Source organism: Hippoglossus hippoglossus, chromosome 6, assembly GCF_009819705.1.
Source record: "Hippoglossus hippoglossus isolate fHipHip1 chromosome 6, fHipHip1.pri, whole genome shotgun sequence".
NCBI classification, from domain to species: Eukaryota; Metazoa; Chordata; class Actinopteri; order Pleuronectiformes; family Pleuronectidae; genus Hippoglossus; species Hippoglossus hippoglossus.
The window spans coordinates 17,548,931-17,569,941 of NC_047156.1; the positions used below are offsets into that span (position 1 = coordinate 17,548,931).

The 21,011-nt window shown below is 41.5% G+C and overlaps 1 protein-coding gene across 11 annotated transcripts in view; it reads right to left on the minus strand.

The window, feature by feature from the left end:
- Positions 1-2,409: 2,409 nt before the first annotated feature.
- The window catches only part of LOC117763198 (CUGBP Elav-like family member 2), a 30,379-nt gene continuing 11,777 nt past the window's right edge, over positions 2,410-21,011 (minus strand). For 4 of the 11 annotated variants that reach the window (XM_034588149.1, XM_034588152.1, XM_034588155.1 and 1 more), the window contains exons 2-13: positions 20,696-20,886; positions 17,427-17,509; positions 15,674-15,806; positions 15,106-15,240; positions 14,123-14,202; positions 12,788-12,949; positions 11,671-11,734; positions 10,673-10,807; positions 9,885-10,010; positions 7,986-8,162; positions 7,655-7,801; positions 2,410-7,103 (exon numbers count right to left, since the gene is read on the minus strand). In XM_034588149.1, coding sequence (XP_034444040.1) covers positions 6,976-7,103; positions 7,655-7,801; positions 7,986-8,162; positions 9,885-10,010; positions 10,673-10,807; positions 11,671-11,734; positions 12,788-12,949; positions 14,123-14,202; positions 15,106-15,240; positions 15,674-15,806; positions 17,427-17,509; positions 20,696-20,886 — 1,561 coding nt within the window. In that variant the 3' untranslated portion in view covers positions 2,410-6,975. The remainder of the gene's footprint in view (positions 7,104-7,654; positions 7,802-7,985; positions 8,163-9,884; positions 10,011-10,672; positions 10,808-11,670; positions 11,735-12,787; positions 12,950-14,122; positions 14,203-15,105; positions 15,241-15,673; positions 15,807-17,426; positions 17,510-20,695; positions 20,887-21,011) is intronic. The other 7 variants (XR_004614124.1, XR_004614125.1, XR_004614123.1 and 4 more) reach the window with 6 other exon arrangements.

Sequence of the window (21,011 nt, forward strand, 5' to 3'; positions counted from 1 at the left end):
AAAAAACAACATGCCTCCATACTGCTCGTGTGGTGTTCGCAAGACCCGACATTCATATTCGACTCAAAACGGCGTCACTTAAGCCTCACGGACACACCGGATAACCACACACTTGCACACGAGCTCTCGCAAAAGGGCAGGCGCGGGGTACACGTTCGTATCGCTACGTCCGCTATCATCGCCACTTCCAGTAGGAGACTTTAAGGCCTAAAACATGGTGTCAATGAAGCCGTTTCGAGTCGAATATGAATGTCGTGGCTTGAGGACACTTGGATGACACCACACGAGCAGTATGGAGGCATGTTTTTCTTTTTTCTGTTGTTTTATTACGTCTGAACATTGGCTCCAAGCTGTTTACCCCTGAGACTCATTCAGTGTTTTGTGGACTCAAACACTTCAGCCACCCTACCATCGGCATAGTGGTGAGTAGATAATGAGTGAATTAAAATTTTTGGGTGAACTATCCATTTATTTAGGTTTCTGATGCAGTGACCTAGGAAAACTTCATAATGACCTTGATTTAGTGTTTGGAGACATCCATTTATAACTTGTTTAACTGTTGGTAAGTCAGAATTGCTCAACTGGGAATTTGAACTCAGCTCTTCTGTATTCACAGTGAACGTAACTTATTAACTGTACCAGAGGAAAACACAGTTTCTGTTCCACGTCTTACACTGTAATCACACCAAATTAAATTTTTCTCCATTTTTATATTTTAAAGTGGATATTTTTGGGCCAGAAACACTTCAGCTCCTCCATTTACTTGTATTTGTTTGCAGGCCGAACAAAGGTGGATCTCACCTTCAAGGTTTCCTCCGCGATGGCGAGGTCCCACCGATACACAAGCTCGAGCCTTCTTTCAATCATGATGATTCAACCCATTATTATAGCATCAAATAACTAATTTTAACCAAACTAACCAGAAGAATGAATCAGTGTGATAAAAACGACATACATTGACATAAACCACACTTGAGAAGAATCTAATGTGTACTTTAACTCTTGTAGTTTGTTCTGTGTCCTGTCCACTAACATGGGGGAGGCCGGAGGATTTGTGACCTATACTGCAGCCAGCCACCAGGTGGAGACTGAGATGCTTTGGCTTCACTTTTGGGGTGCAGTCATGTCGTCCATCTTTAAATACATTGTGATTTTAACCTGACGATTGTTTCTAAAAATCAAACAAAGTTGATTTGTTGCCTAAATTTAAATCAAACTGTGAATGAAAATAGAGCCATCAATGGTTAAAGTGATGTGAAAGTTAAAATCCATACAGCATTACAACAAATTAACAAATCAAAACATAGAATGTGTTGAAATTTGATTTTGAGATGGGGTCTCTCGTTCAAAGTCACTTCATCTAAAAGGACATCACAGAAACATACACATGGTAGAGGAGCACAGGGAATAGTCACATCCGACTGTGTCTTCTGATAACACAGCATCCTCAGCATCTTTCCTTCAGTCAGTCCTGGCTCGCTGCCTCAGCTTCACCGAGCTTCTCACTAACATGTACGAATGTTACACAACAGAGGAAACGGTGTATGTGTAATGAAAGGAGCAGAGATGCAGCTACTCCTGCCCCGCCTCTGCCATCATGGTTGCATTGTTGTGTAATATGTCTCATCTTGTTTAAAGGGTGGCGTGAGGATATATTTGTGCCAACAGAAATAACCAAGGTTTCTAACTGCTCTTTACCAACAGATGGTAAAAGCTAATTCTAGAAGGTCGTAGAAATAACTAACTATCTGAAGTGGCTGAGGCAAGTGAATGAGCTACAAATTGTAAAGATTTCACATAATTCTCTGCTCAAATTTTAAACAGCCTTCAGTTTACTTGAAAACTGAGGATTTTCTGGGATTACTGTTTGGTTGGAGGTTTTATCAAGCTGGTTATTTGTTTGGCATTTTGTTAATAAATGGCATAAAATAAAAAACACCCATTACATCTACCACAGATCCATGTGATGTCTTCAAATTGCCTGTTTTGTCTAAACAAAATAATGTATTTCCACTGTACAACTTAAAATGTTATAGCTTAAGTTTACAACATATAAAACATTTGAAGTGGGCTTTGTTACATATTAAGGTGTTTTTATGAATCCATTATTTTATATTATTTTCAATTTCTGATGCATGTAAGAAATCTATCGGTATTTTTCATGATTGAAGCCCCAGGAGTAAACACGTGTCACCCCCCCGCCCAGCCCATCAGACACCAGGGACTGTAACATGAACCTGCTCCCACCCCCCCACCCACCTGTCCCTGCTCAGAAAGCAGCAAAGAGAAGCATGACGAGAGAAATGCGTCAGTGAGACAGGACACACTAGGGAGGGGAGGGGGGGTGGTTTGTAAAATGTCTTTAACAAACACTGGACGAGCACAACGCACAAAGACACACAGTCCATATTAGGGGAAATGGTTTAATTTGGAGACAGAGGCAAAGAAACACACCACACGTGAACAAACATTGACCAAAAAAAGAACACAGTCTTTCTGCTACACACCTCTATGGGGAAAAAACAAAACAGAAATCTCTACACAGGTAAAAAGCAAGGCTCCAAACTAAACAGATAGTTAACTCTTCAACTAAGACAATTATCCACACAAGTTGTCGAAATCCCGATGACCATTAAACTATGTGGACAGCACAAATACTAACAGGAAACTTACCACGATTTATTGGATCCCAGCCCCCCACCACCGAAAAAACTGATCAATGAAGTGTGAGGAACACGTGGAGATCCAAGTCAAACCAAAAATCAGGCATCTTTATATTTTTAGAGACAAAAAAACAAAACAAAAATTGCTTGACGCCACCAAGAGCCCGAACTCGAGATATGGTCAAGACGAGGCCACATAGATAGGCCAGACAACTTTTTTTTTCCCAATATAGATTTTTTTATCCTTTAATTTCCAATATAAAAAGCTTCACTGGTACAAAATACATATGAACAACCAGTTGTAGAAATTGGAAAGCCTGTGTAGGTCTTTTATTTTTTATCTTTTTCAAATCCCCCCCCCAGTTTCAAAAAATTGATATTGACCAAACAGAAAAAAAGAATAACTACTGTGTGTATGATACAGATCACATCAAGATGCACCCACTTTGGCTTTCATCAAGACAAGAAAAAACATCCATTAAATTATTGGTGGAACATGAACAAAGTCTTACCGATTACCAGACAAGAAAATAACAGGAAAAAGATATTTCTCTCTCTTCTTTTGGATCAGGACAATATCTAGTGATGCAAAGCTACCACAAAGTCAAAGAAGAAAATAAAAGTAGCACTTGAGAATATGAAAACAAAAGAAATAAGTGATTGTTAGAGCTCGAACGGGATTTGTGATGGAAGCCCCTGAAGTGAGTCAAGTTCTTGTCGGGACCACTGTGGACTGTACATTGTGCTTTTTTAAATATATATATTCATTAACAGGAACACTTCAACATACACTGAATGTCCCTAAAGACCTGCATTCGTTTTCTACACGACTTTAAATCACTATAAGATGTTAGAAATGGATCCCAAAGTCATCGTCTATGACCACCCCCCCCCAAAAAGAAAATGTCTGATCGTTGAGTTTCTCAAAATACATGTGTTCACACTCGACCTTCAAATGTATAGGGAAGTTTATTGTTTTATCTACAAGTTTTTCAAACCAACTGTTCAAATTGAAGTACATCACAATACACATTAACCAGTAACTCAACACAGAGTGGGGGAGGAGCGGGAGGCGAGGGGGGAACATGAGCAGGTGACAAGAGCTTTAATGACACTGGCATAAATAGACAAGAAAAAACGGCAAACTGCAGCAATCTCTAAACCAAGGCCTAATAAGGATGTGTAGGCAGTTTCTATAGACGTATATATGGCACTTTGAATATTGTATTGCATTTGGATAGAAAAAACACTGTAAAAAGCACATGCCCATTATTCAAAAGTGAAATCAGTGGTACCGTGACATTTTTGGGATTATAATCACACACAACATTCTGCAAAAAGTGATTTAGCTCCCACAAATTGTGCTTTAACGTTCCCTTACAAAACTACACTTTCCTCAAGCACTGTTTAAAATTTGGTACCTTTCTATTACTTTTTTTGGAACATTTATGTATTTTGAGAGAAAAAAAATATCCTAACTGAAACAAGGACAAACGTGACAATTGTGCATTGTGTCGTAAAATCCTGTGTGTCTTAGTTTCACCCAAACACACACACAAAAACCCCTGAGTTGACAACTCTTAAGCGCCATCAGGTACGCAGTTTTAGGGAACCCTTCCCTTAGGGGCTGAAGTGGTTGTTATTTTACCAGAATGGTGGTGCAAGAGACAAAATACCACCCCGATAAAAAAAATTGTAAACTTTGTGTTGAAAAAAATGGAATGTATTTGTAAACCAACACTTTTGTGGTCGATTTAGTGGTTTAGTGGTTAATGTGCTGTGCATACTGCGGTGTACGACTCAAACATTACACTGGAAGTCACATAAAAAGAATAATCAGCAAAAAACTAAAATAAAAGCAAGTGTGTGTGTGTGTCTAAATAAATGTGCAGAGACCCACAGGTCGCATGTTGTGTCCGGGTGATCTCTTCCTTCAGGGGCTCCCACGTTAGCAATGACAGAAAGTGTTTTTGTGTGTCGCAGTGTGCATGTGTGCGTGTTAGGAGAACCAGGAAATATTACATGAGAGAAATGTGTGAAATCAAAAACACTGAGTTTTGACACATGGGCACTTTAACAACAAAACAAAGAAAAAAAAACACATGTCTGGCATCTGTGTGATTAACAGACATTGTAAATCATCTTTCAACATGAGGCATCCGAACTAAACCAAAATGAAACATCCATTAATTAAATTATTAATGAGAAATTCACAGAAAGTCAACCAGACGTACCATGGAGAATAACACTTCTTTTTAAGTTTTCTTTAAATGCAGAAAAAAGAAAATTGCCTACATACTCAAAAATGTGACTATTTAAAAAAAAAAAAAAGTACTTCCCCCCACCCCCAAGAAGTTGAAATTACAAGTAATGCAGAGGAATCATTGACTCAGTGTTTTTAATTTTCTAGAAATGACCCTTAAATGGTCACGCTGATTTTACAACTGATTTAGTCCTCTTTATAAATGTAATACACTGAAGAACCCCCTGACACAGATGACATTACAACATAATCTACAAAAAACCCAACGTTTTGCCTGGGTCCTGTTAGTTAAACTTCTATAGATTCAATGGTATAAAATATAGGTAATCTAAGTGTGCATTTAAACCACAGATTGTCTATTTGTGAATCAGTTCTAAAAAAGTTGACTCATGTAGGTAGTCATTTCTCTAAACAGAGCAAATGTACCTGTTATTGTGCCATCGATAGTTCAAAAGAAAAAAGGTAAATACACTGGATATTTTTTTGTAAATGAAAAGAATAAATTTTTAAATAGCCTTGGTGTAAATCTTCACACTGCTCGCAAAATGTAGAGATCATCACAGAGCACTGAGAGGGGTTTTACTGGTCAGACTTTTAAAAGTGTTGGAAAGTTGTCTGAAGTTTTTTTTTTTTTTAAACCAACATATTGCTAATGGCACCGAATAGCACAGCTGTGTGCCAATCCCTGTATTCAACTTTCAAGTGAAGTTTACTGAGAGGTAAAACGAAAGCAACTTAAAAAAAAACAAAGAAAAAAAGCTAAATTAAAATAAGGAATCCCACAGGTTTGTTTTTTTTAAACATTCGCAAACACAAAAAAGTTCTCTTAAATGAATTAAACGTAGGTAAGTTTTCACATTGATTAGCTTGACCTCTCTCCCATCTATCACATTTCGATACAGAGAAAAAACAAAAAATATTCATGCAGGAAAAACAAAAAAAATCAGGTTGAGCTAAGGTCAAGGGTCAGTGGGTGGCCAGGTATTGGTCAGGCGAGCTTAGAGAGACATCACAGACAATGGTGGGATGATGAGGCCAGGAGTTTGGCTTGGCTTTCAACATCATGAAGACATGCTAGGCTAATGATGAGCAAACAGGCATGGAGATTTGTTCTAAAAAAAAGGAACAAAAACACGAAAGGAAGAGAGAGAGAGGAGACAAAGAGGGGAGAAGAGAAAGTTAGGGGCACGGCACAAGAATCGTTTAGCCATGAGGCACAAAAACCAACAAAAACAATCACCACATACAGTAAAGGACAGTGCAGTAAACGACCCCACCCCTATCTCGCCCGACACACAAAAACAATACACAGATTTAAGGAAGTGACACCACCAGGGACGCATGGGCAGAGACTCCAACATGCAAACTGTATACTTGGCCCCCAAAGAAATCCATCTAGAGCCAGTCCCTTGTGAGAGACGTGGAGGATGGATGGAAGGACTATAAGAGGTTGTTAATAGAGAGATAGAGAGGTAGGCTAGCTCCGCATGGCCTAGATAATGAAACGACAGGGAGGGGAGAGAACGAGTGAGCAACAGATAGAGGGAAGGAGACAAAGACTGAAGGATTGAGAGTGAAAGAAATTTTCACGACACAAACGAGACACAAGCCAAACAAAGGGTGAAGCTCTGGGCCCGGGGTCTACGTGGCCTGGGGGCTTCAGCCCTTCAACACAACAACTGATCCTTAGTCAACCTGTCAAACTTGACCTGAAGGCAATGAAATGGCATGGAAACACATCTGATGCTCTCCACTAAAATACAGTGACACAAAATACCTCCAGCGAACACTGACTCCAGTGATAGTCATAAATAATTATACACATTAAAATATTTAATCAGACTCAAATTACATGAGAAAACCGCAGGAATGAAACAGTAAAAAGTGGAACGATCATTTTTTAGTAATAGGGCAAGTCTCCCTCCTGTAGTGGGCTCCTTTCCCCCTGCCCCACTGAGTCTCTGCTGTGGTGACCTTGGCTGGAGGGTGAACTTACCCTAGCAGTGCTAGCATTAGAGCTGGGAAGGGGGTAAGGCCCCGGGGCTAGGATCAGTAGGGTTTGCTGTCGTTCTTGGAGCGCTTCAGCTGAACCTTCAGCCTCTTCATTCCAATCTGGAAACCATTCATGGCCTGGATGGCAGCCTGCGCAGACACTGGATTGTCATAGCTGACGAACCCTGAGGACATAAAGGTAAAAGACGCATTAAACTCTTCATTGTCGTGCTTTAGCATAAATATGCCCTCAACCAAACATTCTTGTAAAATTACACCAAAACATCAAACAAATGTTATGGATACAACTAGGGTTTTTCCTGAATAACCACCAGAGAAAGAAAGAAAAGTAATTCTTCAACTGAGAACTGATTTCTGTTTGTGCATATTTCCAAGCATGGATCACCCAGACAGAAGCTACTTCTGAAGTAATATATATATTCACATTTATATAGTCTGCAACATCGTGTAGGAAAAAAAACATTATTTCTATAAGTCTTAAAATATGTCCGAGATGTGATACTTTAATGCTGTGTGTCACACTTTGAATACACTGCTTCTTCTACGAAAAATGTGCAGGGCTGTCGCTTGGACTACATTATTACTGTCACTGCATTATTCAAAATGGAGACCTGTAAAACAATCCAGAAATTTACCATGACAATATTCGTGACACAATGCTCCAGGCTGTATTCTCAGTCATAATATGTAGGTGTTCAGAAGGCTAAAAACTTACCAAAGCACTTGCTCAGATTGGTCTGTTTGTCGATGAAGACTTTGGCAGAGACCACGTTTCCAAAAGGCATGAACATCTGCAGAAGATCCTGGTCCCCAAACTCCTGGGGCAGGTGGTAGATGAACAGGTTGGCGCCCTCTGGCCCTACTCCATTTGGTAAGAAAACCAAACACTCAAGTTAGATTACATTTAAAAAAGGCACATGCACCAGTTTTTTTTTATCAATGCAAAAGTCAAATTATGTAGAACACATCTGAAAAAGATATGTTCACGCAGCCAATGTTAATATGTGAAGCCAGAGTGTGTTGGTACGTGCTGAGGATCTGCTCACCTTCCTTCTGGTTGCCAGCGATGCTCTGCTGCAGGAGGGACTGGCTGTAGAGGGAGGGCAGAGCGGAGGCTGTGTACTGCTGCATCCCTGAGTAGGCCTGGGTCAGAGCGTCCATGGAGCTGGCTGCTGACCCGTTAGCCATGGAGGCTCCCAGGCCGCCGTTCATGGCCGCCATACCTGTGAAACGCAATCAAATTAATGTGTTGTATAAACAATCACAACTCAAATGTTTGGTGCAAGTTGTAAAATATCTAACATGTACTTAAGCTGCATTAAATGATTTTGACCACAAGGGGGCAGAAAGACAAACTCAGAAATATAACCTTCAAGTTGTTATGACTTAAGAAGGGGACACAGGACAGTAGAATTTATTTGTCTGTCATTCGGCACATAAACTCAGTGTGTGATATGTAAAGATTGATCTGATACTATAGAAATCACTTGTGTGTTGTGAATATGTGTGAAAATACTTGTAAATCAACAAAAGAGGAAGACAGGCAACCAAGACTTGACAAGAGAAACACAGGATTCACCAAAACTGTTTTTCTCTGTCTTTGTAGTACTGACTGCGCTGCCGTATTTTAGTAGAAAAAACAACAACTGGTGTTCTCGCAGAATCTGTGTGGTCATCTAACACCAGACCACCAGTTGTTAGTGACCTGTCGTTCATGTTTTGTCAGATGTATTTACTCAGTCCAAAGGTCAATGCTCCTTTAGTGTTTATTACCTAGATTCTGGTTTGTCTTTATGACCCTGTTCAGACCTGGTATCAACATCTGCCCTGCATGATCAGATCAAGTGATTAGCGCCAAGTTCAGATCTGAGCGCACCCAAATGCATCCTGAGATCTGATCATTCACGCCACAATGGGAGGTGGACTGGGACTCATTTGTCCATATTCTTTTCACACATTTCCCATATAGAGCTGGGAAATGGGATCTGATCACAAGTGGTCACAGAGGACACATTTTATGACGGGTGTGAACAGATGAACTTAGAAGTGTCCACTTGTAATCAGATCTCTCAGGACGGAAGTTAATGCCAGGTCTGAATAGGGACTAAGTGTGGTTTGTCCAGTCTGTGTCGGGATTAGCTAGTTTGTCAGGTTTGTCCCAAACTCAACATGTCAGCAGCCTTGCTAAAAAGGCATTTCCCTCAAGCTGCTTTCAGACATGCACTGGACTCTGCAGCTCCTCCGTATTTTCTCCGGAGGTGGTGAACACAAATGTCTGAGTGAGACGCTCTGCAGTTTCTATGGATTTTTATCCGCCTGGCCTCCTAGTATAATGTCTGTAGAAATCCAGGAGAAGTCGGTGTGAACACAGCAGGGTATCCCCCACTGGATTCAACACGGGCGAGTGGGGGGATTGATGATGCCTCTAAAATGCGACAGACTCCAAAAAATATCTCCTGGTGCAAAAGCGGCATCATGTTAGGGTGCTGTTAACAAAATCATGATATACATGCAGCAGAGTTAATACGTCACTTCCTGCCTCTGTCTGCTGCACCCGGCTGCTCCACCTCTCGTCTGTGCAGAAAACCTCCCATGTTGTGCATGTGTGAAAGGCAAACTATGGGTAAAGTCTGTAGCTAATTCCGAAAACAGCTTCATTTATTTACCAAGAAGGTTATGCTCAATCAAGCACCTTCAATCAGATGACACTGCATTGTGGCAAATATTGAGCTAGGTTAACTTTTTGCCATATAGCCTTAGGTTGAATAGAAAATGCTACAGTTTTAAAAATGTTTTATCATCCATCTGAATATGCCCTTGGCAAACAACTTGCTGCTTGTACATCCAGCAGTGACATAAATCATTTAATGCAGCTTTCAGGTTAGCAAAAGTGTACAGGTGACATTTTGTAGATTTTATCTGTTTAGTATAAAGCAGATTCTCACCACTGACGCCACCGGTGAGAGCGTTAAGGCTATTGAGGCCCATAGAGGTCCCAGTGAGACCCTGCAGGGTGCCCAGCGATGCCAAGGTGCTCATAGCAGCACCAGCGCTGGAGGCTGATGAACAAACTGTTGAGAGACAATTAAAAAAAGAGGAAATATGGGTTACTACAAGCGTGACGAGCTCCTGTTCAAAACACGCCATAACACTTTAAACCCCTGGCATCTTTGCCACAAGTTGTTATAGTTAAGAGAGGATGAAACAGCAGTGAAGGGGCAGTTAAAAATCTGTCTCTTAATGAGTGGTCATTAGCACAACAGCAATATGCTAAACTCAGACAGATGGAGCAAATGTATATACACTGGCTCCAGATTAAAAAGGAAATGGGGCCTCTCATAAAGCTTTATATGAGGGTGATTAACTCCCATAAAATCAATGAGGAATGGCTGATGACCGCTGCGGATGAGGGAGGTTTGAAGAGCAGTTGGTAGGTACCATTACAGCAGCAGGAGCACTGACTTGAGGACATTTATATATCAATGGGTGAGGAATTTCTATTTAAATATTATGTGAAGATAAACCAAGAAAACGGACAGGTTAATTTATCAATTACAAATAAATAAGGTCAAAAGCTGTGGATGCAGAACACATTCATAAACAAATAATCTCACTCAACTGAAATAACAAATGATCATCAACGCTGCCACAGAGTTCAACTCTTGGGTGCTTAACCCTGAATGTACAGCACATGCACATACTATAAATTCAGCTCTAGTTGGTGATGAATTACCTTGACCGCCCAGAGCTCCCAGGGCTCCAGCGCTTGCAGACAGGGCGTTGGAATTCGGGCTGCCAGAGCTCTGAGCTGCAGCCGCCGCAGCAGCTAATGTGGCCAAGTTCTGCAGCTGAAGGGGATTCACACCTGCTGAGAGGACGAACCAACAGGTGATTATCAAAGACTTACACATTTACAGTATGCTCATGTTCCTGCACACAAACACCTTTGCAAACAGACTTGGAGGGAACCAGCTACTCCAGAATATATCGCTACAGTTTAAGATTGGATATACTTTTAGGGCCACATCAAGTAAAATCACAGAAAACAGGTAAGGAAACATTAGCCTGAGCTAAGGCTGGCTGTAGTGTGCAGTACCTTTTTGTTTTCCAAGAAATTTAAAACATTTTTGGTACTAATATTTTTAGTCAGTATTTAATTTTTACATCATGGGTCTCTGTCATTTGACTTGCATTACATTTGGATTTATAAACAAACAAAGCTAAAAAGCAAAACATAAAGTATAAACTTGGAAATAAGGAGGTGTAGGGAACATGTTGGAAAAAAGGCATTTATTTATTTCATTTGGAAGACTAATGTAGGGAAATGTAGTCCATTATTTACATCCGAACAGCATTTTGTATCAATTTTACCCGATATGACTGAAAACTGAATTTCTCCATTACTTAAATCTCCCTTATAATAAGAAAGGGATCTTGCTAGTTTCCTTACTCAAGGCCCAAAATTTTAAGCCAGCCTAATTTTGTTATGTAATGTTACATTTCTAAAGCAACATGGTGCTCTAAGATATTTTGATACTTAATTTCATGGTGAAGTGCAGGCTGTTTGTCTTTAGAAAGACCTGTACCTAGCAGCACTGATTCTTTATGTGCCACTGATCTGAGACAGTAATGTGATTTATGGTACTAAAAGTCACATGGTTGGTGACATGAAAAGTCTGCTTGTGACACGAGCGAACAGATTAAGAACAAAGTCTGAAAAAATTAACTCACCTCCTAGTCTCTGCATACCATTGAAGCTGCTTTGATTACTGGTAGATGTGGCCTGCTGGAGCAACTGTTGATAAAGAAAGAAAGAAAGAAAGAAAGAAAGATCAATAATCAGACAGGCAATGCACAATTAGGTCTTGTTACCAAATTAACTAGTTTATCATTTAATTTCAGAACAGACAATTTTGTGTTGCCATTACAGCATACTGCACATTTGTGGCAGGAAGAAGATAAAAAAATCCTAATGTTGACTTTTATCTAGTCTTCTGATAACATATGTAATGATCTGACTGACAAACTGATATATATTGGTGATAATTACTTTAAGGCTCGCCAACAATTTAGGGGAAGATTGGTTTTTAACTCCCATGTTTTGACACTGAGAAATAAAAAAACCCACTGACTGTAAACAAACAGTTCAACTGTTTATGTTGTAAACACACTCAAGTCACATGTTTACAGGCTCCAATACAGAGAAGCCACATGTGAATCACATGCCTGGCTTCTTCAGGCAGAACCCAAACTGAGACAATTCATCTATTCAGGTCTGAAAACTAGGAGGTATTTTGAATTATTTTGTAGCTTGTTTGTGCTTTTTATGTACTAGTTATTAAATAAGTTAATAGTTTGGATACTTACTAAGTTTACAGTATTACAGCCTACAAGGTTGTATCTGTTAAACAAACTGGCTTCTGCATTCCCATCCAGTGCAGTCTGTTATTCAAACAACATTAAACAAGAACAGGGTCACATAATAATGATATGATTAAATACACATCGCTGAGAAGAATCCTGCTTTTGTCAAGCTTTTTATTTCGTTAGGTTTTGGTTGAGATCTGTTCATACATGAATCTTGACACCTCAAAATTCCATCTGACTCCATCTACACAAATTTATTAAAAAGTCCAAGCACCGCAATTATTACTCACTGCCTTATGTGTACGTATTGGTTTAAATGTCCAGTGGTAGCTGTAGTTTTTTACTACCTTGGTGTTTTGGGAGTCCCATGAAAATTCATTATATGTCCAATCTAAGAACACATATTGAAGAAACTAAACTTGTACCATAATACATGAATAATGTGAAGCTCAGCCGGGTTGCAAATTTGAGTAACACTTACAGCCAGGTACTGTGGTGTGAGGGTCCCCAGGCCAGCCAGGTTTCCCCAGGTGGAGGCATTGTTGAGCTGCTGAATCTGCTGTACTAGCTGCTGTTGCAGGCGCCTCTGCTCCTTATCTCTCTGTGTGTCGGCAAACTTCGCTACCAAAGGTGAGGAACAGCCCTGGAGCAGTGAAAACATAGGGAGTCAGACCGGTTCAGAAACACACAGAAGAATTCATCAGTTAATTTACCAATGCAAAGACGCAGTCATTGCAAGGGATGTTTAAAAAGGAGGGTATCGTCTATGCCTCAAGACAATCTTCATATCAAAACTAACACACAGGACATCTGCCATGCATAGCTGAGCCAGGCCACATTCCAATACGGGGCACAGGACAATGCTGCAGTCAGTGAATCTTTTTAGCACTTTTAGCTGAACAGAGTCCACAGACAAGCAGACAACAGATGGAGACAACATATAAAAAATACACATTTAAAACAAAGATATGTCAGCAGACACTAACAAGAAAAATGCATTACAATACACACAATCTCGCAAACAGACAGTCACATACGGTAGAGACAGACGTATGGACACGAGGCATGCGGTGCAAAAGTATTTTGATACTTGAGAGCCAAACAGGGACCAGGCTGGACAGGGAAAATGGCTTCTGCACCAGCAGCACCTCCCATGGCAGCTGAAAACTGGGTAAGTTATGATATGGGAGGAATAGGCGGTACCACCACTAGGGCCTGCATTTTATATGAGAGGAGGAGTGTTATGTTTTTGGTTGGGCTCCTAATTAGATGTGGCCTGATGCTTCACTGGGGAGCCTCTGACCTGCTAGCTGTCAAATTACTGCTGCTCCACTTCCAAAAGTCTCCACTGGCTTCACCAGGACATGGACCCAGTTTTTGAAGAAATCTAATCGGGTGGCTGCTCCAGTCTAAAGTAATTCTTTGTTAACCTATATTTGATGGTGTGGGCTATTTTCCCTGTGGCCCAAAATATAGACTGATTATGGCATACGGATGGCTAGGCTCTCAACAATTATCAGAATCAATAAATGAGATCCATTTAGTCCAGCCCAAAATTAGAGATGACGGCAATTCTTGTCATATCCTGTCGTGTCCTGTAAACACTTTGTGCAAGGCAATGCTTCAGGTTTTATTTGATTATTTTGCAGATGAAAATGTAATTTTATAATTAACAAGAGTGGTTTTGGAAATATCTTGTGCTCTGTGATGAATGGCAACCATCTGCTTGGACAGGTTCTTCATCTTTCAAACACAAGGGGGCAGCAGAATGTAAAGGGGGGGGGGGGTGAGAAATAGGTGCTAAGGGGTACAGTACCTCCATAGTCTGAGAGTGATGCATGGTTTTGATTGCATTCTGTGCCATTGCCCTGGTAGCAAATGTGACAAACGCACAGCCTGTAGGGGGGGAACAATAGGAAGGGGGGGGGGAGAGGAGGGAGGGAGGGAGGGACAAGAAGAAACAAAACAAGACAAAAGGTTTGGACAACTCGTTATGAACCCCAAAAAAACACATTACAGTACAGAGAATGGCAACTCCCAAGCACACAGAATCACCCTCACTGGTTAGCACACAGAGAAGGTACACAACAAGGAGAACAGTAACACGTGTCACATGAGCACAGTGATCGACGGATTAAATAGCCACCCAGAGGCTCGACTATGTGGCGTCATGGTGAAACAGTGACTATATACACATAAAATGCACACATAAATAAACATTGAAAGGTTTTTGAAATGTGCAAGATCTGCATTCATATATGGTCCTTTTCAAATTGTGGTTAAGCTGCGTAAATTTACCAGAAAAAAAAAGCCTAAATTCATGGCTCCTTGTCTCTATGAGGTTTTATCGTGTACACATGGACACGAGAGCCCGAAGCCGCCCGCTATCTAAGCTTTTCTGCAGCAGAGAATTATGTAGGAGATGCGACGACAGGCTAATTCCAGCCTTTGTGGAGTGTGATGAAGGAGGCGGTAAAGGAGGAGCTGAGCCGAGCCGCCTGCCAGCTGAGCCCACGAACACCAGCAGCCAGCGGTTGCCAAGGCAACGGGCCATTGTGCCGGACCGCGAGTGCAGCGGCCCTTCACTGTGAGATGTGGAGGCTGAGTGTCACAGTGAGGGGAGGGAAGACTGTGGGGATGGAATGGGTGCTAGTGGAGGTGAATAGCACTTGATTTGGGGGCGGAGGGGGTTGAAATGAAGAAGCGGGGTGGGGCCTGTATAAATACTTGATGAGAATTTGTTCTTGGCTACACTGAAGGTGGCGGCTGCAAAGCCAAGAACACAGTGCCTACACCTACCTCTGCTCTGACCATCTGGTCCCCGGAGAATTCGGCACTCTTCAATCTGGCCGAAAGACGAGAACATCATTCTGATCTCATTCTCGCCGTATTTCTTTGAAACCATTCCGATGAAGAGTTTTCTGTCTTCTACCGCTGCAGAGGGATAAAAAAAAAATTCAGTTATAGCCAGACGATTATGGAGCTATGAAAGCAGCAGTTACGTCAAGCGCAAAATCTTGCACCTCTCTCAATGTTCAAGCTCACTCCTCGTCGTGCTGACACATTTTCTGCCTCTCACCAAAGGTGCAAGGATCTTGAGCAAATCTCTGCAACTTGCAGCTTTGTTTTCCCTGTGTCCACTTCTCTAGACTGATGACTATATCATCCATTTGTGCTGTCCTCCAGATCCTCTGTGCCTGGTCTATCCCTCAACCCTTAGTGCCTTTTAAAATCCTTAAATCCTCCTAACCCTTTACACCATATGGGAATTGTGTATTGCAGCACATTCCCAGAACTAAGTCCTTTTCAGGTCTTAATTTTGGCATTTAATAGACACAATCCAGCCCCTGCCTTTTTAAAAACTCACCACTATTTTCTTGGCTAAACTTTTGCCTCAACATTAAGAATCCTTCAGCTGGTGTCACCATGCTTTTCAGATGAATCCACTCACCACTTGTTTTCTCACTGTCTGCAGGTTTCATCTGGATAGGATGATGCATCTGAGAAAAAAAAGAAAAAGGGGTAGAGGAATAGTTAACATCAAATCTGTTACCGTTCTACACCGTGTACGCAGGGCCTTGTTATTTTTCATCACTAAAATATCATACCTTCACACTAGCCCCCCCCCATCTTCAAGCATTTCTCTCTGCTTCTTATTTTGTTCTCACTCCAAGACCATCATCCCTCACCACTGCAAGTATCTGGCTTGATGGCAGGGATCAAATTCTCTAGTATCTAATTTCACTTCTCGCTGTAGTGCAGAACTGTGAATGATCTTATCGATTCTTCCGGTCAACATCCCTCATCATCTTTAGAATGGTTCGAAGAGATGGTTGACAAGAAAGCTATTCCTGTATTGGTTTCTAATGAACAGGGAGTTTTTTTCAGATTTTGATGCAATACTTTTGTCATGACCCCCTACAAATCATCATATTACACACATGTACACACTGAGCTGTGAAAATTCTAATTCAAGTCAGCTTAACATCTCTGAGCACATTGCCGCTTCTAAAGCCGTGTTCATTATGTGAAAAAAATAAAGAATGCTTAAAAGATGTGTCACTGCAAGACGTTCGATAAAAACTTTTGTCCAAGGCAATTCACACAACTTCAAGCAAATATATTTTTAGCACATTTACCTTCCATGTGAAAGAAGAAATAAATCTGGCTGCGAGATGCCTGAGCAGGTTGTACTTATGAGAAGTGGTGGGTTTGTTTTTGACAAGCACTAAAGAGAAGCAGACAGATGGTCTGCTCGGTATGGGTACTGGCTAGCGTCACAGACGAAGGCGAGCGAGGCACAGAAGGGAGAGAAAAAAGGGAAAGGGAAACAAGCTTTTCCACTGTCATGCGAACCAAACTCGGTCACCTGCAGTCGATGCAAGTAATGGAATGAGCGGGAATTGGGGTTCGAGAGCTGAGCTGTTTGACCACACTTTATTTGAAACGTCTGACTGATTGATAGTCCTTCGGTGAAGACCGCTGGGCCTGTATACTCAGCCCGCTACACTCATTTATCAACCTGGTTCAATATTTACCTGTGACCTCACTGACTGTGGCTCCTTTTCCAATAGACTGAGCTATTGATTTAATCGATGCCACCAGTTGTTTGGTATAGATTGAACTGATTGCAAGGAAAGTAATTTAGAGTGGTGTATAGGCATTGCTAATTTGTTGAGGTTTAACAAGCAACTGCACTTATTCCAGTTGACTGGGCTTTAATCTAACCAGATAAATCAGGTGAGGAATTAAGAGATCATGCTCACTCACGCCAGATTCCATTGGTAAAAAAGGTTTTAACTCTCCTTTTTACCTCTGAATTTAGGAAACAAGTGTAGAAGTGCATCAGTGATTCATGCAGACAAGCATTCATAATTTGCTCTACTTTGTGGCAATTGGGTCATTTGCCTGAATAACCCACTGCCCGGTCAGGCACCCTTTTCCTGATACCTGTGTATGGGTGTGATGTTAGTGCATAGTGGGAGCTGAGATATTTCACAGGCCATACTGGCGTTTGGTGAGCTGAGAGCTCATTATCGGCCGGCACACCGCTCACAGTCTGCACCGGAGATGTAGAGGGGCTCAAGCTGCTAAAAGCAGCCCATACTGTGCTTACTCACCCCACTTAAAGTCTTTATGTTGTGCATTGCATTCTGGGCCTCCAGTGCAGCCTTTCTTGTATAAAAAGTTACAAAACAGCATCCTGCGGAGAAAAAGCACAGTTACAAACAATAGGTGAGGGGAAGGAGGCAAACAGCATTAAAACACAACCCATACAGGCAGTAAATGTAATATGACAACTACTTCAGAGCAGGTAAGAAGCTAAATGGATGAAAGTATTCTCTCTGCATATATCACGTTAGAAACGTGACTGGATATTCTTAATGCCAACAGTTTGATCGCTCGTGTAGTAGCTTGCAGTGAGGACACTGGAGTAATGAGATTGTTTTTCTGTCACTTGGCCATAGAGAGGACAACAAGGTTGGATTGCTGTCAGGACATACTGTTGCACAGTCCGCAGGTCAACACAGCTTGGGCAAGTCAGGGCACAGTACCAACACAATAGGGAGAGACGTGCCGCATTGCATAAAGCTCCAATCACACTCGACATACATATCAGAGCCCTAAAAACAGCACAAAGAAACATGAGGGAGCAGAAGCAAGAGCAAGGAAGAGGAATAAGAGGAAGAAAGAGATAGTGGGGGAGGGGTTTTTTTTTTTTTAAAGCGGGGGAGGGAAAAAAAGCCTCTCATCCTTCCGTCCCAGTAGACTGCCAGTGGCGTTCCAGCCTGTCAGTTTCACTGGGCTGGGGAAGTGGAGCACTGCAGCGTCTTTGACCTACATAGTGTGTATTATGCTGTTACTGGAGCTCCCAGGCTGCAGGGAGGGCTGAACTCTAATATGCATCGAGCTGCTCTCTTCTCTCTCTCAACCAGCTGAGTTTCTCTCTCTCTCTGCTGCTGCTTAGCCCTGCCTCCGATTTACCGGAGCTAAATAAACCATCCGGAGAGGCGTGATAGTTATCAGATGATTTTTTCATGACCTGCAGTAGATGCGACCTAAAAACAGCCAACCAAAACGGAAGTGGGATTACAGCAATTTCAAAGAACAAAGCTAACAAAAGCAAGATTGATGACATAAAAAGCAGGTGAAGGTTGTATTATCTGCCATGCAAATAAACATAAGCCTGATAGCATTGGGTTGTTGTGCTTTGATAAACCTGCCATCACTTCTCCCAGCAGGAGTTTGGCTAGAAGGGAAAGGTAGACGGGAGTGAAACTCATGGGTGTGGGGGTGCCACTGAAACTAATTCACCTCACACAGGCTGGAAGAGCCAAAGACCACTGTGATCAGGCCAGATTATCTATTAGAATACATTAACATGCATTAACATGTCAATAGGCCATCACAGCTGACACTCCACACAGATCAGGGGAGGGCTCTTCTTTAAAAAGGAGGCTTTGAACTCCTTAGCCTCCCAATGAACTACTCAGTGTTGGCTGTATATTTATATACACACTGCATATAAAGCACCCAGGAGATTTTCTTGTATACCTTTGAACACATTCAGGATTGTTTGATGTCAGATGTTTACATTTTTGGATAAAAAAAAAAAGCCTGATAATGTGGATCTAAGTGCTGTCTTAATGCAGGTGTGGTAAAAGAACTCAGGGTGTGTTGCTGTCCGGGCTCTGACAAATGAAAGGCTGTTTTAGTCAAATAGCCATGGTGAAGTGGAAAACCAAAGGTACTACATTGAGATTTAAACCAGGAACCACAAGTTCCATCTTTGCATACATCTATGTAAAGTGCTGCTGTTCAACCAATGTTTGCAGGCATGAGAGATAAGTGATTAAAAAGGGACTATAAAAGCAAGAAAGGCTCATGACTCAGAAGTAGTGCTGTGGTTGGTCTGTCTGTTGCAGGTGACACACATACAAAACTGGGAAAAAACCTAGGATATGGCTGCATGGAGCATGGGTGAGATAAATTTGAGATTCAACTGTTTGTACCTTTTCTAATATATATATTAAGTTGGCATCTTGGTCACAGCTCAGTTATAAAATCCTACCGCAGCGCTTAGTGTCTCTCCTGCTGGGCTGCTGACATCGCTGTCAGCTGGTATTAATTCGGCGTATCACCGATAGTTCGTGCTATAGCTGTACACATTCCCCTGACGGGAATGGGCACGCAGTTCTCTGCAGGCACGAAAAACTGGGCAAACAACTGACACCGGAGTTGAAAGTGTCGGATTGGCTAACAGCAACGGTTGACGACACAATCGTAAGAGTTCGAAACGAATCAACCTAAAAGTTCTACGGCTAATGTGAATAGTCCAACACTCAGCACACTGACGAATGATGCAACTTTGTCACGAACTCAGTCAGTCACGGACATTGATGTTTTTGGGCTGGCCCCACAGTCTGACCTAAAATAAGGATAAACTATTCGGTGTGTAAAATCATTGATTCACCTGGTTATTAAACCAATTTTAGACTTAAAGGCCGATAAGGGCTAAATAGAGCCAATGGTTTTGGACAAACCTTAAAAAGTAATAGCAATGGCTGGCTTGACACCTTCAATGATGGTCAGATATGGTGGTATTTCAGGGTCATGAAATGGTTGTTCATCATCAAACATGGTCCCACCACATGAAAGCCAAAGAGGGGATTAGTGCCTTTAGTCATAGTGAATCATCCAACCATCAGGGGAATTGAAATTTGGGTGATGTTGTAAACCCAGGACAGTTACATCAGGGAACCAGTTTACTTTATTCACCTGCAGTTAGCTACGGGAGACTGAGCACTTCCAGTGGCACTTTGCAGCACTCTGCAGACAGCAGGCTTCCACTTCAGTCTCCTCTAATTGTAACCTAAACTGAATTGCTCAACTCGAGCACCATTTCTAAAGGTGAGCCCATCGATGGACGGCTTAATGGAAAATTGCAGCTGAGTAACACTTCCTTCATACTACGCTGCTTTTAAAGCCGAATGGCAACGTCTTCTATAAAGCAGGGTTATGAAAAAAGGTGTTATTTATTTAACCCTGAAACAAAAAGACTATTGAATGATCTCATCTGTGAGCACAAATCTAGCTGGGTTGCGTGTGCAGACGAGTAATGCTGTACATTGCCTAAGGGGAATTTGCTGAAATGTGATGGTAGACGATGTGGCAATAAGAGGGTTTTGTGTATCGTGCTTGCCCACTTAAAGCAATGCAAGTAGCCCTAAGTTTATCTGTAGTTCTGGACACTTTGGCAGGTAACAAACCAATAATTAGATGTTCCTTATTTATTATTGCTGTGACTCAATACATCTTATATCCAGCCAACTAATCAATTAGATATTCAAAAAATGAATTATAGGAGAAACATTTTTGCTGACTATACCTTTGCTTTGAGGGGGATTCTGTGTACGATCACGGAGGATGTTGATCTGATGCACAGCTCCATAGGGCTCAAAAAGCTCTTTAAGTTCCGTTTCTGACCAGGAGCGTGGAATCTGTCCCACAAACATCTTGATGGAGTCAGGGTCTGGCTGGTCCAAATGCTCCAGCGACCCATTCATCTTGCTGCCGTTGCTAAGAGAAACAAGCAAAAAGGCATTTGTAGTTAATACATAAATAAATAAAATAAATAAATAAATATAGTCTCTAGAAAATTCATTTCTTCGGGATCAATCAGTGGTGTTGTATCAAGTCCACTC